This window comes from Oncorhynchus tshawytscha, linkage group LG09, assembly GCF_018296145.1.
Source record: "Oncorhynchus tshawytscha isolate Ot180627B linkage group LG09, Otsh_v2.0, whole genome shotgun sequence".
Lineage (NCBI taxonomy): Eukaryota > Metazoa > Chordata > Actinopteri > Salmoniformes > Salmonidae > Oncorhynchus > Oncorhynchus tshawytscha.
Window position 1 is genome coordinate 78445808 of NC_056437.1, and position 26865 is coordinate 78472672.

Here is a 26865-nt window from a genome sequence, read left to right on the forward strand (position 1 = left end):
GGTGCAGCAATACTGCAAAGCTAACTGGTCATGAAGATGAGCTCAGATGGGTCTTAGACTGTGACCACAGCAACAACAATGCAGACACGTTGTAGAATTTTTTGCAGAAAGTCTAACCATCCTCAGTGTCAGCCTTTTTATGAGAGTTGAACATGCAGTACAATGACTGGACTTATTTTATCTGCAGATAGAAGTGCATTGACATTTAAAACACTTTTTTGAAGTTACCATTAACTCCAACTGAACAGGTGTCGAACTGTGATGTCCACTGCCACATTTCTACACCGCCACATGAGAACTATACCTGAATAATCCCGAACACCCAAAAGGGCCTTATGGTCAGGACGGCAACTTTTCCTTTTGTGTGACTGGCCCTGCACAGGCGATTAGGCTACTTGAGACGGGGAGCGCAGCAGAGAATTGACTCTGTTCTCTGTGTTGCGTCACCCACCTGTTCGATCAGCCAGGAACACAGAGAGCTCCTCCAAGAGCTCGAATCCTGTAAAGGCAAAAATGTGTTAAATTGTTTGGAAGTACTTGGCCGAGGGGTTTGTATAGCGTAAGGACCTTCGTTAGCCAGGTAACGTTCTGTTTGGTGCTGTTCCAAGAGGCTAAAGAAGTCATGGCTGTAGAAAAGCACCTGTAAGTGGCCTGCATGAAGGTAAATGGTGACCCATTTTAAGTGTATTGTAGAGCTGGCACGGTAAATTGACACTGACCATACCGATCACTTATCGCATGAATTTTGTTGATGGTTCATTACAATAAGTAGCCTATAGTAGAGAAATATGAAGTTTGAAATGACACACGTTTTTCTAATACAGTGCCTTCGAAGTATTCCTACCCCTTGACTTGTTCCACATTTTATTGTTCGACTGAATTCGAAATATATATTTAATCTATTTTTGAAACTCATCTACACACAAGTGTTTGCATTTTTAGCTATTTCATTTGTTGGTCTACCCGGTGGATAGCGCAAATCAGTGCCTTCAAGTTTGATACGAGCCTTTAGATTTCCTAGCTTTTAAACATGACCAAAGAGAGACTCAAATAATACAGCAAAGAGGTGCTGTTTTTATAAGTGAGTTCAAGTTGAATTTATTAATTCAGCACTGTCACATTTTTATTCAAAACTATTACAAAACATGAAACTCCTACTCGCGCTGCAATGAATGAGTAGCCGAGTGTATAGATAGACAAGCTGCTAATAACAAGGCTATTTGAATATTTCACTTTCTCTGTTCATAGGAACAATATTAATTTGTGCTTGAGGCAGATGCGGTGCGAGTTGTTTCACCATCAGGTTGAAGACTGTCCCCTCCTCCGATGATACTGACCAGAGAAAGGAAAGAGAGCAGGAACCGCAAGAGGCTTGACCCTCTGCTGCTCTTTCCCTCCCTCCGCTGAGACGAATGCTGTGTTCAAAACAACTAGGAACTCGGACATCTACGACTTCAATGCGCTCAAGCCAACTGGGAACTCGGAATAAAACGAGATCTGACTGGGAAAAATATTGTGTAAACAAACGGTAATCCAACTTGGAATTCCAAGGCGGAAACTCGGGCATCTTTCTAGAGCCTTGACTTTCTGACCTGAACATCACTGTTGTGATTTTTACTTTTTTCCCCTCCTTTTTTTCTTCATCATTTCAGTTGTCTTAATCACCATCAGATGCAGGTAGCTTACCATCCGTCCAGTAAAATAAATATTCAAATTATTTCAATTTATACTCTACTGTGGCTAGCAAGTGCTACACCAACTGATGATCAATTTTATTATCAAAGCTTGGGTTTTAAAATATAATGTGGTCTGAGATTAACAATATTGGCAGGCCAGGCATATATGCTGTGATAATGTATTATAGGCCTGCCTACTGCACAAACCTGATTCCTACAGAAGTTTTCATTAGGGTAATGTTAAAAGAATACAAGTGGTAGATCTCTGCATGCTTTTTTTTTAAATGCGAAAGTTATCTTTAAGTTGGTTGGTTGGTGACCAAGGCCTCAATGCCAAAATGATGTGTTTTTTTTACAATTTTTATTGAAAAGGAAATGCAGAAATATCCCATTTACATAAGTATTCACACCCCTGAGTCAATACTTTGCAAGCACTTTTGGCAGCGATTACAGCTGTGTCTTTTTGGGTAAATCTCTAAGAACTTTTAACACCTGGATTGTGCAATATTTGTCAAATTGGTTGTTGATCATTGCTAGACAACCATTTTCAGGTCTTCCCATAGTTTTGACTTAAATCTACTTAAATCTAACTCAGCACCTCTGGAACATTCACTGTATTCTTGGTAAGCAACACCAGTATAGATTTGGACTTGTGTTTTAGGTTATTGTCCTGCTGAAAGGTGAATTCATCTCCCAGTGTCTGGTGGAAAGCAGACTAAGCAAGGTTTTCCTCAAAGATTTTTGTATGTACTTAGCTCCATTCCTTTTTTATTTATCCTGAAACTCCCCAGTCCTTAACGATTACAAGCATACCCATAACATGATGCAGCCGCCACTATGCTTGAAAATATGGAGAGTGGTATTCTTTATATAGCCTTGTTATTGTGTTATTTTTAGTTTATTTGGTAAATACTTTCTTAACCAACAATGCAGTTCAAGAAAGAGTTAATTGTATTTGGTGCATGTGACAGTTTTATTTAATATATTGGATTTGACCCCAATAACATAACCCTGCCACATTTTTTGCAGTATTTCTTTAGTGCCTTTTTGCAAACAGGATGCATGTTATGAGATTTAAAAAAATTCTGTACAGCCTTCCTTCTCTTAATTCTGTCAATTAGGTTACTAACTACAATGTTGTTGATCCATCCTCCATTTGCTCCTATTACAGCCGTTAAACTATGTAACTAATTTAAAGTCACCATTGACCTCATGGTGAAATCCCTGAGCCGTTTCCTTCCTCTCCGGCAACTGAGTTAGGAAGGACGCCTGTATCTTTAGTGACTGGGTGTATTGACACTATCCAAAGTGTATTTAATAACTTCACCATGCTCAAAGGGATATTCAATGTCTCCTTTTTTACACATCTACTAATATGTGCCCTTTGCGAGGCATTGGAAAACCTCTGGTTGAATCTGTTTTTAAATTCACTGCTCGACTGAGGAACCTTTACGATTTATCTGTATGTGTGGGATCCAGAGATGAGGTATTCATTAAAAAATGACGTTAAAGATGCACTATGCAGAAATCGCTCCACCCTTTCCTTGTTGTTAAAATTCAAATAGTTTGCATAATTTCTGTTTGACAAAACAAGTCGTATAGAAAATCATTGTACCATTTTTAAATCACTGAAATATATTTTCCATAACAGTATTGTATTTTCTGCTGTTTGAAGATAATGTGCAAAAACAAAACTTAAAAACAGGAAGCATAGAAATAGCTTGAATTTGGTCAGTTCTCCCAAAAAGTTACATATTGCAGCTTTTTAACACTTATTGCGCACAGTGAGTCCATGCAATTTATGACTTGTTAAGCATATTTTTACTCCTCAACGTAGGCTTTCCATAACAAAGGGGTTGAATACTTATTGACTGAAGACATTTCTTTTTTCTTTTATTAGAAAAACATACCTCCACTGACATTATGGTGTGTTTGTAGGCCATTAATCTCAATTTAATATTTTTTAAATTGTGTCTAAAACAACAAAGTGGAGAAAGTCAAGGGATGTTAATGAGTACTCTCTGAAGGTACTGTATGTGAGATTTGTTAATGGGACAATTGATGGCTACAACCATCAAACAAGTTGTAGTAGTTTTAAAGGATACACATAACATTAGCTGAACTTAGCGTTCTATTTATCATTATTCAGGTATTTATTGCAATATGGATTTGTCCATATCGCCCAGCTGTAGTGCTTTGTACGTATTATATGACCAACCACTCTCCAATAGATGGGCAAAGACACAATCACAGCCATATTTACATTAATTTTCTCTGTATAATGAGTTAAAACAGGGCCTCTATGTTCCTTTTGAACATGCTTGTTTCCAGGAAGGTTTTGACTCCGTTCCAATATGAGTGGCAAGTTCCTATCTTGACTGCAGGAACATATTGATTTGCATCAATCAACACAAGCTAAACCAGCCGCTTACACTTTTCTTTCATTCGTTGTCCTTCTTTCTCGCAATCTGTTTTTCCCCAATTTTTATAGGCTAGCCTATCAAGGCATTCTTACTTTACCATTTATGATCAGTAGACCTTTCCACTTGCACAGTCCCTGTCATCCTGTATACGGGTTGAACATGGCAGTTTTTGTCATTGATCAGCGGATTGGAACACAGTGGCTGTAGAGTAACATGCTATACATGACGTCAGAGCTCAGATTCTACGCTTCACAGCACTGTATCGGTTTTGACTGACCGCTATTATAAACTTGAGCACCGTGCGTGACAAGTTTCCCTCATCCCGCCCCGCCTAATTGGGCGACATTTGAAATTGTCTTGGTGAGGGAAACGCTGTAAATGAGAGGAGTTGATGTGTTCTGAAAGATGAGACATTGAGTGTTATAATATGGCTTTGTCATACAAGCAAACCAAACACCTGTGAGTCCAAATGTGCACTTCACATTTCCATATTTGAAAACATGTCATTTACAGTTAACGTTTATGATCGCTATGTTTGCGCCAAAGTTACAAGGATGACATGTGTTGCATGCTGAATAAATTGAGTAGAGAACACACGATTTTTGTGTGTTCAAAATGATCAAAATTACACAAAGATATCCAGCAAAAAGACCATATGCATTTCTGGTAAAATAACAACCCAGTGTTTATCTCCTGTGTTTCATGTGTTTTCCCCAAATTTAATATTGTTTGTTCACCTGCGTGTCATGAACGCGTCTGCTCGGGATAGACTAAATCAACATGCAGACGCACACTTGGAGCTGGTTTGGTCAAGGTGTAATACCCTGGGTTGACCTGAACAGAATGAGCCTAGGTTTGTCGTATTGAGAATTTGCTGCGGAACACTAACTTGAATGCACTCATGACTACATTCTATGCACACCAAAATTGCAATCTGTTTGTATGAAGTGCCTCTTGAAAGCCTAACACTAAGATTGTATATTATGTTGGCAATATATTAAGCTTTCAAATGATTCCCTCCTGACCCAGAGAGGGATTTATTTAAAAGTTTTGGGATTGCCTAAACAACAACTGGAATTGTGTGAAGGTGGGGACGCAGGGACGAAGGGCAAGTGTGCCTCAGTTCCTCAATGGCAAAGCTAGGAGAGCTCAAAAAAGCACCTCTATAGTTGAAGGGTCTTTCCTTGTTATAAAAGTGCATTTGGAGAGGTGTGGACACTAGTTGGACCTCTCACTCAAACCCTTCTTGCACCTACTGCAATTAATATTCTTATGTAACAATGTATCCAGAGTATTTTCAGATTTCGTTATTGACAAATGCTGTGAAAAGTGCAGTAAATGTACATAAAATCAAGAGTGTAATGTTTGGATTCAGACCTGTACCAGGTGAACTGTTTCCCATTTTGAAAGTGCTCTTTCAATTTTCTACCATGATCATGCTTATGCTTTTAAAAATATTTATTCTGTTAGAACAATGTCAATTTGTCCCTATCCATATAGGCCTATTCCCACAAGTTTAAGGGGTGAACAGTTGTATATTCTCCCAAATATATTGTGAACTTGACAATGTTTTATTTTTCAATGACCTGATTTTATTCTAAATTACTTCTATCAATTAATATTCCAAATCATTACTTATTTGTAACTCCTCCCCATTTCTATGGCTTTATTTAGCGTACAGTGTTTACAATATGACTCTCATAATATGAATCTCATTCAAGGAAGTAAATGGGGATGTCAATGCAGTGTGAAATATTGACAGTTCAGCCTCTTAGAACTCCACGTGCGGTAAATAACGTTTTTTAGAATAAAGGTATCTGAACATTTATTTTAATAAATAAAGGTGTTATCTGCTACAGCAGAACATTGCAGTTGGTGTTGAGCAGAGAATGAGTCATCACTGCGTTCTATTTGAGCATTTAATCTCTGTGAATCCGTGTGTGTGAGCAAATTTGCACAATTGTAGTAAATTAACCTCTCTGCTTTTATGATGTGAGTCAAACTAATTTTAGATTAATTTATTATCTATAGAACATTCAGAAATTATTCAGACCCCTTGACTTTTTCCACATTTTATTACATTACAGCCTTATTCTAAAATTGAATCTACACACAATACCTCCATAATGACAAAGCAAATAAAGGTTTAGAAATGTTCGTAAATCTATAAATGTATTGCATTAATCACATTTCATAAGTATTCAGACCCTTTACTCAGTACTTTGTTGAAGCACCTTTTTAGCAGGGATTACAGCCTCGAGTCTTCTTGGGTATGACGCTACAAGCTTGGCACACCTGTATTTGGGTAGTTTCTCCTGTTCTTCTCTGCATATCCTCTCAAGCTCTCAGGTTGGAGGCGGAGCGTCGCTGCACATCTATTTTCAGGTTTCTCCAGGGATGTTCAAGTCTGGGCTCTGGCTGGGCTACTCAGACATTGAGACTTGTCCCGAAGCCACTCCTGCGTTGTCTTGGCTGTGTGTTTAGGGTCGTTGTCCTTTTGGAAGGTGATCCTTCGCCCCAGTCTGAGGTCCTGAGTGGTCTGCAGGTTTTAATCAAGGATCTCTCTGTACTTTGCTCAGTTTCTTTCCCTTGATCCTGACTTCTTCCAGTCCCTGCCGCTGAAAAACATCCCCACCGCATGATGCTGCCACCATGCTTCACCGTCGGGATTGCGCCAGGTTTCCTCCAGACATGACGCTTGACATTCAGGCCAAAGAGTTCAATCTTTGTTTCATCAGACCCAGAGAATCTTGTTTCTCATGATCAGAGTCCTTTAGGTGCCTTTTGTCAAACTCCAAACGGGCTGTCATGTGCCTTTTTTACTGAGGAGTGGCTTCTGTTTGGCCACTTTACCATAAAGGCCTGATTGGTGGAGTGCTGCAGAGATGATTGTCCTTCTGGAAGGTTCTCCCATTGCCACTGAGGAACTCGGTCACTGACAGAGCTACAATCGGGTTCTTGATCACCTCCCTGACTTGATCACCTCCTACGGCCTCCTCCACGTCTCCTGATGTACTGGCCTGTCTCCTGGTAGCGCCTCCATGCTCTGGACACTACGTTGACAGACACAGCAAACCTTCTTGCCACAGCTCGCATTGATGTGCCATCCTGGATGAGCTGCACTACCTGAGCCACTTGTGTGGGTTGTGGACTCCGTCTCATGCTACCACTAGAGTGAAAGCACTGCCAGCATTCAAAAGTGACCAAAACATCAGCCAGGAAGCATAGGAACTGAGAAGTGGTCTGTGGTCACCACCTGCAGAACCACTCCTTAATTGGGGGTGTCTTGCTAATTGCCTATAATTTCCACCTGTTGTCTATTCCATTTGCACAACAGCATGTGAAATGTATTGTCAATCAGTGTTGCTTCCTAAGTGGACAGTTTGATTTCACAGAAGTGTGATTGACTTGGAGTTACATTGGGTTGTTTAAGTGTTCCCTTTTTTTTTTTTTTGAGCAGTATTTTTTTATTTTTTTTCTGCTCAATTTTAAAGGAACAAAATGTGGAAAGAGTCAAGGGATCTGAATACTTTCCGACTGCGCTGTATGTGTGCGGGTGCATCACTTAAACGCTGCATATTCCAATTCTGCAGAAATTCATTTTTGTATAATAACATGCCTTAAAAACCCTAAGTTATAATTTAAAGGTCCCTCCTATTCCATTTCCTAATTATAACAAAGCCATTACATTGATAAGTCTTTTTTATTAGTTGGTTATAAAATACAATCTAATTGGTCACATGCTTTGTAGAAAGTGGGTGTAGACTAACAGTGAACTGCGTACTTACCTAGGTCCTTTTCCAATAATGCAGAGCTGAAGAAAAATGTGTATAAAATGGTGATGTGAATAAAAAGAACAATTACAAATAACGTGGCTATATATAGCCATGTTATTTGTAATTGTTCTTTTTATTCACATCACCATTTCCATTTTATACACTTTTTAAAATGTATGAGTGGAGAATAACATGGCTATATACAGGGAGTAACAGAACCGAGTTGATATGCAGGGGTATGAGGTAATCGAGGTATATACAGTTGAAGTCAGAAGTTTACATACACTTAGGTTGGAGTCATTTTAAAACTCAATTTTCAACCACTCCACAAATGTCTTTTTATGGTTTTGGCAAGTCTGTTAGGACATCTACTTTGTGCACGAGACAAGTAATTTTTCCAACAATTGTTTACAGACGACATTTCATTTATAATTCACTGTCACAATTCGAGTGGGTCAGAAGTTTACATACATTAGGTTGACTGTGCCTTTTTTTTTAAAAAGCTTGGAAAATGTCATGGCTTTAGAAGCTTCTGATAGGCTAATTGACATCATTGGAGGTGTACCTGTGGATATATTTCAAGGCCTACCTTCAAACGCGGTGTCTCTTTGCTTGACATCTATGGAAAATCAAAAGAAATCAGCCAAGACCCCAGATAAATTGTCTGGGTCATCCTTGGGAGCAATTTCCAAACACCTGAAGGTACCATGTTCATCTATACAAACAATAGTACGCAAGTATAAACACACTGGGACCACGCAGCCATCATACCGCTCAGGAAGGAGATGCGTTCTGTCTCCTAGAGATGAATGTCCTTTGGTGACAAAAGTGCAAATCAATCCCAGAACAACAGCAAAGGACCTTGTGAAGATGCTGGAGAAAACCGGTACAAAAGTATCTATATCCACACTAAAACGAGTCCTATATCGACACAACCTGAAAGGCTCAACCTGCTCCAAAACTGCCGTTAAAAAGCCAGATTACGGTTTGCATCTGTAAATATGGGGACCAAGATCATACTTTTTGGAGAAATGTCCTCTGGTCTGATGAAACAAAAATGGGACTGTTTGGTCATAATGACCATCGTTTTGTTTGGAGGGAAAAGGGGGATGCTTGCAAGCCAAAGAACACCATCCTAACCGTGAAGCAGGGGGGTGGCAGCATTAAGTTGTGGAGGTGCTTTGCTGCAGAGGGGACTGGTGCACTTCACAAAATGGATGGCATCACGAGGGAGGAGAATTATTTGAATATATTGAAGCAACATTTTGGATGACATTGACTCAAGTATTATTTTTTTTCTGCTGTAGGTAGTGTTAGCTAGCGCTTGTCCTCTGTTCCTGTGCCATAACTCCTGTATTTATATCCTATTTCTTGTTCTCAAGCTTATTGATAAATAGTGAGCCAATATGTTTTCAGCACATTTTATTTCCCTGACTGATAAACTTGTTTTCTCATTCTCTCTGCAGCAGACATAGTGAGCAATATGTTTGGAACATCAAATTGCCATACATATATATTGGCATTAAGTATCGTGATAATATCTTATCGAAAGGTCCCTGGCAATTCCCAGCCCTATTGGTTATGTGGGCAAAGAATCATTTTTGACCAAATTGGGAAATGACATTCATCCTCTGTTTCTTGCAGTTATCTGTTAGATTATATTTCACTATGTAACCATTAATTAGTAAAAACTACCATTTATATTCATAGGGGAGTGCTGCTCAGCCATAGAGCACGTTTGACGTTCACCTCAGTTCTCTGACACTGGTGTCGGGGTGCGCAAATGCAGAACTGACATCTGTGTTGGGTCAGGGCCCGGTCCTCAGCGGGGCAGTTATGATGCACCTCTCTCACAGTAAACTCACCCACTGAGGAAGTGTGAATGGGAACGTCTCGTAAAGGATTTTCATGGAACTGACTCATTGGAGGCCTTTCCTGCAATTGCTTGCAGTCGGTCGTCTCGCGTGTTGTAAAATGATTTTATTTAGGTTGTCCTCTCTTTGTTTTTGTTACGGCTTGCATGACTATATTTCAGTGTCTCTCTGCTGCTTCGCTTTAATTTTGATATTGACATGCAGGAGGTTTCCACTGGTCTTTAGCTTTGGGATTCCTTGTGTGTGTGTGTGATCTCGCTTTTATATAGAGATCTGTGAATTCAAGACCAGAAGTTGTCCTTTACAGTCTTGAGCATTCTCCAGAACCTTCCCAGATTCAGGTTGAATAAGCTCCAGAACATGACCATTTGTCTTTCGCACTGTTGAGGAGTTGTTGATACAGTCTAGCCCAGGGCTATTCAACTATATTCGTACGAGGGCCAGATGTGTAACAAAATGAAAGTGAATTGCAGGCGGGCTAGACTGTCATTTTGGCACTGAATGTCTGTATTTTGGCAGGGATTTTTCTTCTGTTTTAAAAAAAATTAAATGTTAAATTTATCACGGGGCTAAATTAATAAATGGGCCGTATCTGGACTGCCAGTAGAACAGCCCTGGCCTTTTAAGACTGCAGAGGAATGCAGTCTTGAGATTAATCTCCTCGGTTAGAGCCCAGCTTGATTTACAAAACCTCAGTTTGTTCAGCGTGTTTTGCCTCCCTCCAGGTTTCTTGCAGGTGAGGGTTGTCTATTTGGATTGGTTGGCTATTAATTGGGTCAAGCCCAGCTTACGCCAAACACAGAGGGCCTCTGTCAAACAAAGTTAGCCGGCAAAGTCCTTGACATTAACTGCTCAAGTTCATCCTATGCCCAAAACATTTACAGAAGAAAACGTTGCGGCCTCTCCCCACTCCTCCATTTGCCTCAAGCTAATATAACCCAATGTACGTCAGGAAGCCAGAAAGATACATCCACCTATAAATAATGGGGGTGAGTGGAGAGTAATGGCAGGAGAAGGGGTTGGATGAGAGTATGATTTTTTTTTCAACGCCGATACCGATTTATTGGAGGACCATAAAAGCCGATACCGATTTTTAATCAGCCTATTTATTTAGTTATTTGTAATAATGACAATTACAACAATACTGAATGAACACTTATTTTAACTTAATATAATACATCAATTTGGCCTCAAGTAAATAATGAAACATGTTCAATTTGGTTTAAATAATGTCAAAACAAAGTGTTGGAGAAGAACGTAAAAGTGCAATATGTTCCATGTAAAATATGTGCCGTGTAAGAAAGCTAACGGTTCAGTTCCTTGTTCAGAACATGAGAAAGCTGGTGGTTTCTTTTAACATGAGTCTTCAATATTCCCAGGTAAAAAGTTTTAGGTTGTAGTTATTATAGGAATTATAGAACTATTTCTCTCTATGCCATTTGTATTTCATTAACCTTTGACTAGTAGATGTTGTTATAGGCACTTTATTATTGCCAGTGTAACAGTATAGCTTCCGTCCCTCTCCTCGCTCCTCCCTGGGCTCGAACCAGGAACACAACGGCAACAGCCACCCTCGAAGCAGCGTTATCCATGCAGAGCAAGGGGAACAACTACTAGAAGGTTCAGAGCGAGTGACGTTTGAAACACTATTAGCACGCGCTAACTAGCTAGCCATTTCACTTCGGTTATACCAGCCTCATCTCGGGAGTTGATAGGCTTGAAGTCATAAACAGCGCAATGCTTGACGCACAACGAAAAGCTGCTGGCAAAACGCATGAAAGTGCTGTTTGAATGAATGTTTACGTGCCTGCTTCTGCCTACCACCGCTCAGTCAGATACTTGTATGCTAAGTCAGATTATATGCAACGCAGGACACGCTAGATAATATCTAGTTATATCATCAACCATGTGTAGTTAACTACTGATTTATGACTGATTGATTTTTATAAGATGAGTTTAATGCTAGCTAGCAACTTACCTTGGTTTACTGCATTCGCGTAACTCCTTGTGGAGTGCAACGAGAGAGATGCAGGTCGTTATTGCATTGGACTAGTTAATGTTGCAAGATTGGATCTCCCGAGCTGACAAGGTGAAAATCTGTCGTTCTGCCCCTGAACGAGGCAGTTAACCCAGTGTTCCTAGGCCGTCATTGAAAATAAGAATGTGTTCTTAACTGACTTGCCGAGTTAAATAAAGGTGTGAAAAAATAATAATAATAATAATTAGCACCCAAAAATTCCGATTTGTTAGAAAACTTGAAATCGGCCCTAATTTAATCGGCCATTCCGATTAATCGGTCAACCTCTAATCACTATAGTGAAGGAGATTTAACACACACACACTTTGGCTACACATCTTAATAGGGAGCATTTCAGTTGGCACAGATGGAAAGTCCTATCACATCTGCTGTAGTCAAGTGGGGACTGGAGAAACCCCCTCTTTGATGGGTCCCCGGCCAAGTCCCTCATAACCATTTTGAGTTTAAAATGGCACTGTGACCATCTGAGAATAAAGTGGCTAACATAGCCAGTAATGGCTGACTTGGGATTCCTGGTGCAATGTCATCCATTGTTTCACTCTCCAGTCTGAACACAGCAGGCCATTAACAGTTGTTTATTAGCCCAGCTGCTGCCCTTGGTGCAGTCAGACAATATTATGTAAGAAGTGTGTGTTATCAATTGCGGGTATTTTATTCTGAATCATTTGGCAGTATTGTTTATATGTAGGTTACAATGTTTGCTTTGATTCTACACATTGATGGTACGATTTAAAAATGTTAAGTGGCAGCGAGCTGTTGGCGCAGTTAGGCTCGATAATAAATACTTAGATTTACCCCTAATGTGCAGAAGCATTTGGTTCTAGCAAAGCTTTTCCGATCATTTGCAGGATGTGAGTGTTTAACCGACTTTGTCTGCCTACATTAGCCATTTTGCTTGTCAGTCCTTGCACTTCAAGTTTCCAATGGTGGCACTGTAACCCCCCCCCTTCCATCAGCAACCCACCTCTGGGAATAGAGTGCCCCCCCGGGAACAGCACTTGATTGGCTCAGTGCTTTTTGAATGAACAAGGTCCCCTCCTTTCCTTCTCCTCTCCCTCCCTGCCTTCTCAAACACCCTCAGCTCTCGTCTCTATTTATAGCCCTAGCCCCTCCCCTCTGCCACTCGGCAGCTATTTCCAGCCGCCCTGAGCAGCCCAGTCTGTTTGTAAAATCAGTAGCGCTCCTCTTCTACCTCTGTGCTCCGCAACATAGCAGGGGGGGTGTTGGGTAGAAGTTACCGGAAAAATAAACAAACGGGGAAAAAACAAAAGGAGATTTAGGCTAGGGGACAACCTGTTTTTGGAAAGACGCTGCAGGTTTCAATTTGTCTACCACTGGTTGAGGTGATGGGTGGTTCTGACTGCTTTCTCCTCTGTGGCAGATGCAGAGTGCAGCAGCGCTGCATTTGTGAAGTGAACAAGGAGGAGGACACGCTGCAGTAGGAGGAGAGACTAGGAGGCTAACATTCAATGCCGTCAACAAAAGTCTACCTCCTGAGCACCGTCTACACAACCTCCTAGTGATCTATTTTCAGCTTTGCTCTCTCTCGCTCTTCTCTATCTCGCTCCTCCTTCTCACTCTCCTCTCGCCATTCGCTGATCTCTCATGTGGAGCTCTCAGATCTTCGCCGACGCAGTGACAGCCAGACTCTTGAGCTGACGGTGTCCATGTCTACTCTGCTTTCCAAACAGACGACTGGGGCTTTTTGGATGAGATTCACACTGCCTTTTTTTGCCTGCTATTTATTTTCCCCAGATTGACAGTTTTTCATACGTGGTGTTTTGAGAAGGCTACGTAACTCAGAGGGCGGTGTGTATTTTAACTTTGCTCTTCTGAGTGGTTCAGTGCTGGTCTTCTCGCCTCTGGCCAAACTACTTGTTTTGTTTCTTCTGTAGCCTGTGCTTGGAACATCTATCTCTCTGTTCACCTGGAGACACTACAGTTCTGTTTGAGCCATGGAACCTCAAGGATCTCTCTCCTTCATCAGTTGTTTCATCTCTAGAAGAGGAATTCTGGAGTTTTCTTTAAAGATCTAAGAGGGATTTCGCAGTGTTCACCTCATCTAGTCCAAGCTTTTCTCTCATTTTCTGCATCTGAAACTTGCCTGGATAGTGTTTATTTTGTTTCCCCATATGTATTGGAAGGACACCCTTGCACTGGCATGCTTTTAAGGCCCACTGTGCCAGGGCTGTGCGCAATGTTGCAGACCATCTATGAGACCGAGTCCTGCTTCTCCTCAGACGCAGTGTCCAGCAGGGAGCAACCTCTGGAGCTGCTGCCCCTGTCCCAAGTGTCGGCCATGCCCAGTGCTGGTGAGTCATACATGGGGGGTTGAGGGCAGGGGAAGGGTGGGTGCATCTGAGCACCTGAGAGGATGTCATTTTTTGTAGGACTGTTGTGACTAGAGGTGTAGTGTTTTTGTCTGTCACCCCATGTTATTGTTGAAGCTGCTTTTGAGGGAAGGACTTTTAAAAGGAATGCATAGAAATTGACTACAGCCACTCAAGTTTTGGACTGTCTTCTACAGCTTCTATGTCTTAGTGTGCGCTGAGAGGATGGGGGATGGATTTACTGCTCACCCGTGCTTAAATAAACAGAGCAGAACGGCTATAGAGCAGCATGTGGGTGGTTCTCTTGCATATGCTCCCCTTGTTTACCCGACACCTGTTCAAATAAGTGGATGTGCGCATTTCCTTTGGTTTTCTAACCTTCATGAATTGTCCCATTGGCACTGACCTTGGTACGGTTAATTTCTGAAAAACATGACAGGATAGTGCTGACATTTTGATTTGGTAATGGTGGTTTAATCATGTTTTAAAGAATCTGGGATAGGACCTTTTTTGGGGATTTTTACCTGGTTTTGTGTGTTCATTTTAAATGGGTCCTAGATGGATGGGTAGATAATAGGCTAGGTCAAAAGCTGTTTCTTTAAATAAGGTGTTTCCTATTACAACAATGAGCATACATGTTCTATCATGTCAAGGACTATGCTCAAGTTAAACTACGCATCCAGATGTGCTCCCCACTTTACAGCTACAAAGTATTTCAGGATTTGACATTTAGTAGGTCAGCAATTTTGGGGGTACATTTTCCATTTTAGTCATTTAGCTCACTGTATTCATTTTAAGATGACCAGGTTGGACAACCACATCATACAGTACATTTTTCCTCAAAGTAGCTATCAGCAAAGTCAGCGCTAGTAAGGGGGGGGGGGAAAGTAGTGTGTTAGTTTACAAAAGGCACCAAGGATGTTCTGCTCCCAGACTGTCTTGACACCTTGTACTTTAATCCTGTGAAAAGTTTGAGTAACTTTAGTAGAATTTCCCTTGAACTGTGAGGTGCTATTGAGGGTGTTTTTGCTCAGGTTTGTTAACACCAGCCTGTTACAAAAACTAGACCCTGTGAATGGAGATCTTTGTTGTCCACAGACGCAGTAGACAAGGCCTTAACACTTAACATGTTTATAAAAAGCTCCACCACTAAGACCACAGGAAATAAAGGAATGCCAGGTCCTTTGATCGGCTCAACCAGGATCATAAAGTCATGGGGACCTGACCTGCGGCAACAATGGTTACCCTCCACCGGAAGCTTCCTGGCTGCACCTGTTTTAGCACTGTTACCGTTGCTCAGTCCAGACAGGTTTTATGATGATCCAACCTCACACGATATCAGTGGTTTGGTCCATCTGATATGGGCTTTGCAAATGTTACTGTTTCTCCAGACACGCACTACCGTTCAAAAGTTTGGGGATCACTTAGAAATGTCTTTGTTTTTGAAGAAAAGCACAAAAAAAGTCAACTTAAAATAACATGCAATTGATCAGAAATATAGTGTAGACATTGTTAATGTTGTAAATTACTGTTGTAGCTGCAAACGGCTGAATTAATTTTTTTAATGGGATATCTACCTAGGCGTACAGAGGCCCATTATCAGCAACCATCACTCCTGTGTTCCAATGGCGCGTTGTGTTAGCTAATCCAAGTTTATAATTTTAAAAGGCTAATTGATAATTAGAAAACCCTTTTGCAATTGTTAGCACAGCTGAAAACTGTTCTACTGATTAAAGAAGCAATAAAACTGTCCTTCTTTAGACTAGTTGAGTATCTGGAGCATCAGCATTTGCGGGTTCGATTACAGGCTCAAAATGGCCAGAAACAAAGAACTTTCTTCTGAGGCGCGTCAGTCTATTCTTGTTCTGAGAAATGAAGGCTATTCAATGCGAGAAATTACCAAGAAATTGAAGATCTCGTACAACGCTGTGTACTACTCCCTTCACAGAACAGCGCAAACTGAATCTAACCAGAATGGAAAGAGGAGTGTGAGGCCCCGGTGCACAACTGAGCAAGAGGACAAGTGCATTAGTGTGTCTAGTTAGAGAAACAGGCGCCAAACAAGTCCTCAACTGGCAGCTTCATTAAATAGTACCTGCAAAATGGAAAATAAAAATGTCCTTGTTTTCCAAGTGGCCCCAAACCTTTGAACGGTTGTGTATGATAATCCAACCTCATCAGTGACTTGAAGGCTATTGGGCTCCATAACTGGTGCTGACCATTCTAATCGGCTAGAGGTGAATCTATGCCCTTGCTCCTTCCATTATGCCCTGACGTATTGAGACTAATCTGCCATTTACGCCATGATGTGAACTGTGGTTATATAAGTAGCAGACGTACGACTGTCTACCCTATACCTTTTAATGGCTTGCCTTTGTTTCTGTGCCTGGTGTATTTGTTAGCGCGTGTAAGTTGTTTTGTCACTGGAGAAAGTGTCTCATCAGGTGATGTGTGTGTGTGTGTTGGTTTAACTATCACTGTGGACAACCGATGTCTCTGTCTGATTTTAAGCGGGCATTCTAGTTTACAGGGAAGGCTTTGTGTGCGACTGACACAACCAGTGCAGTTGACTCTTCCTGCATATGGCAATATTTGTTTTTTGTCTTTTTCTCCCAAATCTCGTGATCACGATCTTCTAGCTGCAACTCCCTAACGGGCTCGGGAGAGGCGAAGGTTGAGTCTTGCGTCCTCCAAAACATGACCCGCCAAGCCGCGCTTCTTAACACCTGCTTGCTTAACCCGGAAGCCACCTTGCAAGCGCCCGGCCCACTACAAGGAGTCGCTTGAACTGGAGGAGTCAAGTTAATCCCGCCTGGCCAAACTATCCCCTAACCTGGACGATGCTGGGCCAATTATGCGCCGCGCTACGGGACTCCCGGTCACAGCCGGTTGTGACACAGCCTGGGAACGAACCCCAGGCTGTATTGACGACACAACTCTGCGACCGCTGCGCCACTTGGGAGGCCTGGCAATATTTTGTATTAATCAAACCTTGATTTAGATCATGGAAAAGCAGCACTTACTGCAGATCAGAGGGAATCATTTGGGATGAGATGGATTACAGATTTGTAATTGAATGGGTGACTGAATGAATTTGCAGCAACCAGATACCTGACCCTGTCAAACCTGCCATTCTGTTTCAGACAAATCACACTGACATTCTTCAAAGAAAAAATCAACAATGAGTAAACTCCTTAGTAGGATGGCAATTAAAGCTAGGTGATAGGTGAGCTAAATAAACTAGATCGATTTGTCACTGGCTTGGTCTCCTGAAAGTTCTCCTGTAATTATATTACTCAGTTGTCGCATGTTTATGCACACAAACTAGGCTACATGTCCTGTATTTTAAGAATCCGCATCAGACATTTCATTGTTAGTAGTAAATTTAAGAGATGTTCAGACTTATTCAATGTTTACTGTATTTCAAGCTGATTTCAAGTGATTTAACAGTAAACGGCACAATAACTCTTCAAATTGTATTTGTCACGTGCTGAATGCTGTGAAATGCTTGCTTACTTACAAGCCCTTAGCCGTTCAAGAAAGAGTTCAAATATTTACTGAATAAATAAAAAATCTAAAATTACATAACAATAACGAGGCTATATACAGGGGTATCGGTACTCAGTCAATGTGCGGGGGTACAGGTTAGTCGAGGTAAATTGTACATGTAGATAATATGCAGCGAGTAGCAGCAGTGTAAAAACGAAGGGGGAGGGGTTCAATGTAAATAGTCCGGGTGGCCATTTTGATTAATTGTTCAGCAGTCTTATGGCTTGGGGGTAGAAGCTGTTAAGGAGCCTTTTGGACCTAGACTTGGTGCTCCAGTACCGCTTTTTGTGCGGTAGCAGAGAGAACAGTCTGACTTGCCTAGTATAGTTATTATTATTTTTGTAATGACAATTACAACAATACTACTGAATTAACACTTATTTTAACTTAATATAATACATCAATAAAATCAATTTAGCCTCAAGTCAATATTGAAACATGTTCAATTTGGTTTAAATAATGCATAAATAAAAGTGTTGGTGAAGAAAGTAAAAGTGCAATATGTGCTAACGTTTCATTTCCTTGTTCAGCTTGACGCACAACGAAGAGCTGCTGGCAAAACGCACGAAAGTGCTGTTTGAATGAATGTTTACGCACCTGCTTCTGCCTACCACCGCTCAGTCAGATACTTAGATGCTTGTATGCTCAGTCAGATTATACGCAACGCAGGACACGCTAGGTAATATCATCAACCATGTGTAGTTGCCCGGGCAACGAAGGAGTGGCTTCGTAAGAAGCATTTCAAGATCCTTTCAAGTGGCCTAGCCAGTCTCCAGATCTCAACCCCATAGAAACAGCCCCAAAACATCACTGCTCTAGAGGAGATCTGCATGGAGGAATGGCCCAAAATACCAGCAACAGTGTGTGAAAACCTTGTGAAGACTTACAGAAAAGGTTTGACATCTGTCATTGCCAACAAAGGGTATATAACAAAGTATTTGAGAAACTTTTTATTATTATTATTGACCAGATACTTATTTTCCACCATAATTTGCAAATAAATTCATTAACAATCCTAGAATGTGATTTTTCTGGATTTCTTTCCCTCATTTTGTCTGTCATAGTTGAAATGTACCTATGATGAAAATTACAGGCCTCATCTTTTTAAGTGGGAGAAGTTGCACAATTGGTGGCTGACTAAATACTTTTTTGCCCCACTGTAAAAAATATTTAAAAAATCGGTGTCCAAAAATACTGATTTCCGATTGTTATGAAAACTTGAACTCGGCCATTCCGATTAATCAGTCGACCTCTAGTTTGGACCATGATCGTTCATTGGTGATGTGGACACAAAGGAACTTAACTTTAATGTCTATGCTCACTGGATGAGGTAGAACATTTGATTTGTTCCAGTTTCTTTGAATGATGCTGCGGTGATGTCAACAATGGATTGATGTGGCTTATATGGGGCCAAGAACAAGGTTGCTAGGACACAACACACTTTCACAGTCATGCCTTTTATCCTTTTGGTTTAGTGGCACAAGGTGCTTTGTCACAGTTATGCCTCAGTCACTAGTCACTACCTTGTTCACTGCCCTGGTCCTCCTTTGGCCCATGTGTCACGAAGTGATCACAGTAATCACATGATGCAAATTGTACACGGTTGTAAAACGTTCATCTTTAAAAGACTTCAATTAATTAGGCTGAGAAGGCAATAGGCTGGTATTGAAACTTGAGTTCAGTTCTTAACAACTGTGTCATGACTGTTGCAGTCCAGCTATACAGAGTCATTTTAAAGCCCTGCATGTTCTTAGTCTCTGGGCCAGTTGCTACATCAAAACGGTTTTGGAGTTTGCAGATGTTTTTCTTAGAGCGGGGTATATGCTAGTGCAAGGCTACGCACTGCAGCCAGCTGCTGGGGGCTGCCCACAACCCTCACTGCAACAGGGACCTGTAATTATGAAGAGTCAAGTGCAGACGTATGCGTCGGAACTGTGATCCAGCTGGGAATCACTAGGGCCTTTCATGTGGCCCAGATCCTTATTGAGATGGAATGTTTGATAGTCCCGTTTACACCGACAACCCATGATCCCACCATTAGCCCTCATTCTTCCACACTATGCAGGGAAGGTACTAGGCTTGGCTGGTTCCTTGGATATGATGGTTGGTATTTTGAATAGGAGCTAATTTAGTAGGCCTAATCTTTTTATAAATCCTTGATTTTTAGTTTCAATTTGCCATGCTCAAATTAGGTGTGCCTTGTGATAGGCCTAATTTAAGGGGTTGTCTTAAAAAAAGCCTCTTGTCGTTTAGTCATACTCTGCTTGATTTGTTGTGGTCCTTGTTCTGACGGATCCAAAATGGCTTAGTCCATTCAAACCGCATTGTGAATCATATGGGGCCTTGGGTAACAGTTTTTATGTTGAATGTTCTGTGTACATTTTCAGTTTCAAGATGGATGCAAGAGTTATGTGAGGGGTAAAAATGTATGGAGGGACTGACTGCAGAGCAAGCCTGCGGTTTTCCAGCTGTCCTGTACAGGAGTCTGTTATAGTCTACTCCCCACAAGTAGAGGCCCTTTGCTACCCACCAACAATGATTTGTGGGAGAACATTCACAGTATTATCTGAGTACTAAGTTTGTTTCCTAGAGGCTGCTAAATTCAGACCAATTTAAATATAGCATTGCCCCCCCCCCCATCACCACCAGGGCTTGTCAACCCGCAGCACTCTCCCCCCTCATGTTCCAGTGCTATAATGAACGCCCAGGCATGTCACGCCTGTTTACCAGCCCGGTGCTGTGCTCTCACCCATATCTGGGATGGTGGAGTTGGGTGTGTGTGTACCTGCGTGGTGTGTTCCCAGACAATCATCTCTTACCTACATTGCTACCTGCCCTGCACGCCATTATCAACGGGACGTGTCACAGATACTGTCCTGGAGTTGTCTTCACCTCAGCTGGCTGTCATGAAGCATTACCTACTGACCAACAGTCTCTGACAACCTTGGCTCTAGATATGCTATGTTGTTGAACTGACTAGTGTATAATTAGACATCACGTAATAATAAAAAACTGCTTATTGTGTAACTTATTCCACCTGTCTTGGTCAAATAGAGGTCATATCTGCTGAATCCTTTCTCTTAATCAACTCTTATCTAAAATAATTTCAGATTTTTAGATTGTGATTTTTAGATTGGGCCCGTAACCGATCAGAAATCTTTATACATCAATAATAGGAATGTACAAACATTTTAGCCCATACTAATGCTAAAAATATCGCAATGGGAGTCGTCGACTCTTACCTGATATTGTTAGTGGTAGTAATTAGTGTAGTCCTATTATGGCAGGAGGGGGTATATTTAGAGGCAGGATATTTTTGTAGAAAGCAGTCTGAGTGTGTGCACATAACCGTTCAAGAGTTTGAGGTCACTTAGAAATGGCCTTTGTTTTCCATGAAAACATACATGAAATGAGTTGCAAAATGAATAGGAAATATAGTCAAGACGTTGACGAGGTTATAAATAATTGTCCTTCGAGCTTTGCTTTTGTCAAATAATCCTCTAGTTGCAGCAATTATAGCCTTGCAGACCTTTGGCATTCAAGTTGTCAAATTGTTGAGGTAATCTGAAGAGATTTCACTCCATGCTTCATGAAGCACATCCCACAAATGGGATTGGCTTGATGGGCACTTCTTACGTACCTGCTCCCACAACAGGTCAATAGGGTTGAGATCCGGTGACTGTGCTGGCCACTCCACTATAGACAGAATACCAGCTGACTGCTTCTTCCCTAAATAGTTCAGAGCTGTGCTTTGGGTCATTGTCCTGCTGTAGGAGGAAATTGGCTCCAATTAAGCACTGTCCACAGGGTACGGCATGGCGTTGCAAAATGGAGTGATAGCCTTCCTTCTTCAAGATCCCTTTTACCCTGGACAAATCTCCCACTTTACCACCACCAAGCACCCCCAGACCATCACATTGCCTCCACCACGCTTGACAGGTGGCATCAAGCACTACTCCAGCATCTTTTCATTTTATCTGCATCTCACAAACATTCTTCTTTGTGATCTGAACACCTCAAACTTAGATTTGTCTGTCCATACCACTTATTTCCAATCTTCCTCTGTCCAGTGTCTGTTCTTTTGCCCATCTTAATCTTTTTATGTGCCAGTCTGAGAGATGGCTTCTTTAAAAAAATATTTTTTAAACGGGTACTATTTTAATGAAGCTGCCAGTTGAGGACTTGTGAGGCATCTGTTTCTCAAACTAGAAACACTAATGTACTTGTCCTCTTGCTCAGTTGTGCACCGGGGCCTCCCACTCTTTAAAAAAATTCTGGTTAGAGCCAGTTTGTGCTGTTCTGTGAGGGGAGTAGTACACAGCGTTGTACGAGATCTTCAGTTTCTTGGCAATTTCTTGCAAGAAATAGCCTTCATTTCTCAGAACAAGAATAGACTGATGCGTTTCAGAAGAAAGTTCTTTGTTTCTGGCCATTTTGAGCCTGTAATCGAACCCGCAAATGCAGATGCTCCAGATACTCAACTAGTCTAAAGAAGGCCAGTATTATTGCTTCTTTTAATCAGCACCACAGTTTTTTTTTTTTTAGCTGTGCTAACATAATTGCAAAAGGGTTTTCTAATGATCAATTAGCCTTTTTAAAATAATGATAAACTTGGATCACATGTCATTTGAACACAGGAGTGATGGTTGCTGATGTAGATATTCCATTAAAAATCTGCCGTTTCCAGCTACAACAGTCATTTACAACATTAATGTCTACACTGTATTTCTGATCAATTTGATGTTATTTTAATTGATAAAATATATATTTTTTCTTTCAAAAACAAGGACCTTTCTAAGTGACCCCAAACTTTTGAATGAGTGTGTTTGTGAGAGGTCAAGTGATATTGTATAGACTTCTATGAAACCCTAGGTTCCCCAGAGTTATGTGTGTGTGTACATAAGCCTAAGATATTTTGGTTTCCAGACCAAATCTGGATACAACTTGATGCTCCTTTCCTAGCTTTCAAAAGCCCCAGACGGGCCCGATACAATAATGTGCAGCTTTGCCTGACACACCCGGGACGGGGATGCAGGACTACCTCAATAGGAAGTGTCCCATTGGTGGCGTGGAGGGGCTGTGGGTGGGGGGTGGCGCACTGATGCATTCATCCTGGTTGACACCAGAGACGCCCTGGCGGACCTGCTGTCCCCAGACTCTCCTTACCCACACAGAGTCCTCTGCCACGGGCCAGGGAACTCCAGTTGGTACTCGATCTGCTCTCCAAATATTGATTCATGCATTTGTGCTGAAACTGTCACTGAGCGGAGCTCCCTCTGGGAGGGACCAGAGTCTTCTCAGTACGTTTTGCCTCCTGCATGTGATCCCAAGGACTGTCTTTTTAATATCTGTTTGAAGGGCAACTGTTATAAACTGTATATCCAACAGAAAGAGAATGTTAGGGTGTGTTGATGTCTGCATGTGGTGTTGGACAAATTTATCTTGGGAATCCAAGGTTAGTGGTTCGCAGCAATTGACTACATTACAAATCACTGTGGTGATGCTTCAAACTCAAATAGTATGGCATTGTATCAGTACGTTCCATGGGCACCCCAGATGCCAAGGAGGGCAGAATGCTTTGCTGTTGAATCAAGCGGGAGGTGGCACACACTTCAACCAATCTTGGTTCTTGTCTCCAGTACACTGGTATCACTGTTTCTGTGTGTGAACATGTAACTTGATCCTGCTGCAGACTCCACTGTTGTGGCTGAGAAGCAGCGAGGCTACAGGGGTTCTATTTTAGCTCAGAGAAAGTCAGACTTCATTAAAGGCTGGTGCTATTTATATCGCTGACAAAGTTGTGTGAATCCTGAAGGGGCCCATGATCACTGCTTTGAGCCCAGGGAGATTTGTGAGGGGGATGGTGCCCTTTTTTGAGCAGATGGGCAGATGAAGGACTTTCTCTGGACTAGTCCACAATACACACACATTAATATCAAGAGGCCTTTACTGGCTGTCTTGGTTATGCCCAAGATAATTTGTTTCTAAGGTTGAGGTCTATGATTTATGAATAGAAATGTTTCAATACAAATGTTTTCCTTGGAAGCTTGCAGGGCTCCCTTAAGAGAGTATGACACTAGATTTTGAGCTTCAAAACAAAAAAACTCACTTATGTTTCAGTGGCACACTTTGTAAAATGTGCCACTGCTAATATGCAGCTGCAGCTTCTCAGAGGGATCATATTATTACTAAATAATCACGTGCGTCACTAATATGCTGGTCTGTTTTTTTTGGGGGGGGGGGAAATGTATGATCTATTTCAACTGGGATATGTTCAAACCCTCCGCTAAAAAGGGGTATGAAATGAATTCCGCACCACACAGAAGTTTACCCAGAAAACAACATTCCTCTCATGCAAGCGTTTGACGTCAATGCCGGAACATTTATAGAACATGTAAACAGTGGCAGACTCAGGTCAGTGCTTAGCGATGACATTTCATCGTCTCAATGTTTATGCTTTACATAATTTCCCCCTCCTTTTCAAAAGGAAGGCCATCCCATGTGAGTAACAGAAATCAACCCTTCAGGGATTGTATCCACCACATTGTGCACCACAGTGTGTTTGTGTAGGCTGCTTCATTTGAAAGGGACAGTGTTTGGAGTGTGCTGGATTAGGGTGCCTTATGTCCAGGGATCAACATTCTTTATGGTTCAGGTAAAACGGGAGACAACAGGGGAGCTGTTTGCTGTTGGAAAACTCAGAATGCTCCCAGAATTTTCCTTTAAAATTCTTTAGTCTGGGTGAAGGCCTGAATTTCATCTAGCCATGTCCCCATCGCATGACTCTATCCGGGCAGCAGCAATCTGTAATCCACTCCAGGCCCATTATGTTCGAACATCCATGCATTACTACATGGTGATCACCAGTTGCATACCAAAGGGAGAATCAAAGGAACAGGCAAGCTACTGGGTAAATGTTAGCTTACATGCAAGCCATAGCAATAAGTTATAGACTGTCTCTCTGCCCCAAGTGTCTTTTTTTGGGCTTCCTCAGAAGAAACTACTAGTTTCTTGTTTTCCCAGAGCAAGGAGCTACCCCTGCAGAAGGCCTGCCAAGGCTTTGGGGGTTCCTGAGGCACATAAATCACACAGGCTATTTACAACCTCCTCTCCTATTAGCATCAGGATGAGGCTCCGACCGCTATAAGACTGTTCCAAAGGACGTAAATATAGGCTATCACCCTGCCTGTGCTCTCACCCTTGTCTTTCCCACTTTTTTAAAATCTGGGCACCATTTTTGTCCAAACTGAACAGATCAGGCCAGCTTCTGTTTCTCCCCTCTCTCTCTTCGCCATGTGTGGCTAACAAGGAAAGGACTCAGAGCAGATTTGACAGGGCAGCCTACCTCATGTTGCTATGTGCTATTTCTGGAAAGCAATATTCATGCTTTCCCCCCCTTTTTTGTGTCTTGCTTTACTCCCTCTTTTCTCTTGTCTTTCCAAAGTGTAGTTGGTGTAGCCTTGCTAAAGAAAATAACCATGACGTAAGCTGCACCCTCTGCAAAACAAAATTTAAAAAAGAGACGGGAAAGAAAGCTTGTAACAACTCAAATAATAAATGGCTGCACTTCAGACTGTACGTTCCTAGCTGAGTGGAATGATCGATCAGTCGTCATGAGGAGGTGGCACATATGCTTGACTATTAACACAGCTGTGCGTTTGACTCATGGACAGAAAGGACACAACAGTGATTTTAATATCATGTTTAGCTATAGTTATCCTAATAAAACTCTTAACAAGATCTGTACTTTTTGGAGTGTGTACAAAGTTTGACCATTTTGTCAAACAAGCAGATTGTAATTTTATTCCAGCACACTCTGGGCCTAGTCATTGTCACCCCCGTTTTTTGTTTTTATGGCGCGATAAGCTTCGCCCATATTTCAGTGCTGTCTGAGAGCCTAATGAATGCACAGTTTGCAGTCCGCAGGGCGAGCGTGGTGTGATTTTTATTAATGGGTGTCCTTCAGGTCCCTCCCAGGGCCTCCCACCTCGCTAGTGCCACTCCGCTGGCCACCTTGAGTCCTGTCTGATAGAATAGAAATCAGTGTACCGGCATGCAATGAGCTCTCTATTCAGTGACATTGGTGTGATTAGACAGGGAACTAAGTTTCTGATGCTTATGTTCAATCACCATAAAATCGCCAACAAAAAAAAACAACAAACTGTTTTAATATCTGTAGGGGTGTAACGATTCAAATGTTTTAAGATACGGACCCCAAACCAAATGTAGCATGCATGTTTTCAATGTTACGAATCGCTGATTCACAAATTAGTTTTGCTCATATTACTTTTTCTACCTTCCTAAAATACCTCATATTTTGTGCCAACTGATGCATCCTCTCCTTCAGTGTCGAACTAAGCATGTAACTGTGTTGGCAGTCATTGATCTACAAGTAATTTTGCATGTCGAACAATTCAAGGGAATATCAGTAGCCTAGTGGAACTGCGCACTGTGCCCTAGCCTGTGCCCTAGCCTGTGCCCTAGCCTGTGCCCTAGCCTGTGCCCTAGCCTGTGCCCTAGCCTGTGCCCTAGCTTCGCACTCTGACCAACTCAAGGTAGGCAGCCTGTTCCTGATCGTGCAACTTAAGCATTCATATTCTAAAATGGCTTGTGTAATATTGGGCTTTATTAGGTGAGTGACAGCCTATGTAATTTGCTAGGTTATTGTTATCTATGCACTGTTGAAAATGTGTTTTTACTGGAATAAAAGTAAGCTACCGTAGACACAACTCATCTGGGTACACCTGCTGAACGGGGCTTACAATAGACTTAATTTCGATTTGTTCAGGTTCACCATCAGCAATATATTTTTTTATCAGTGTATATGGTCTTTTAATTATTTTATTTTTTAAAGATATACAGGATAAAGTTGATCATTTCATAACGAGGAATCACTTGCGAGGCGCACTGCATGGCCTAAGCAGGAGGCGAAAAGAAGCTTACTGAACTTCCAAATGGTCAAAACCATTTTGATTTTGAGATATGGGGTGAAATCCAAAATTGTGCTATATATAGCTCAAACACTTAATCTGCAAAAATGACGACAAGTTAATTAGTGGGTGACTGTGATTTCAGAACCAAAGTGGGGGGGACATAAAATATGGAAGCGGTAGATGCCGAGTCTCCCTTATGGCTCAGATCAGGTGCCTACATGTCTTTTTTTTTTAAAATTTACTCTTTATTTAACTAGGCAAGTCAG

At 41.5% G+C, this 26865-nt stretch overlaps 1 protein-coding gene across 5 annotated transcripts in view; it reads left to right on the plus strand.

Annotated features, from left to right (window-relative positions):
• The window catches only part of LOC112226121 (histone deacetylase 5), an 86477-nt gene that overhangs the window by 11458 nt on the left and 48154 nt on the right, over window positions 1–26865 (plus strand). For 2 of the 5 annotated variants that reach the window (XM_042327511.1, XM_024390369.2), the window contains exon 1: window positions 12796–14099. The exons of 1 other annotated variant lie outside the window; for it this stretch is intronic. In XM_042327511.1, coding sequence (XP_042183445.1) covers window positions 13949–14099 — 151 coding nt within the window. In that variant the 5' untranslated portion in view covers window positions 12796–13948. Of the gene's footprint in view, window positions 1–12795; window positions 14100–26865 lie in introns of those variants that run through there. 2 more of the 5 variants (XM_042327510.1, XM_024390368.2) reach the window with 2 other exon arrangements.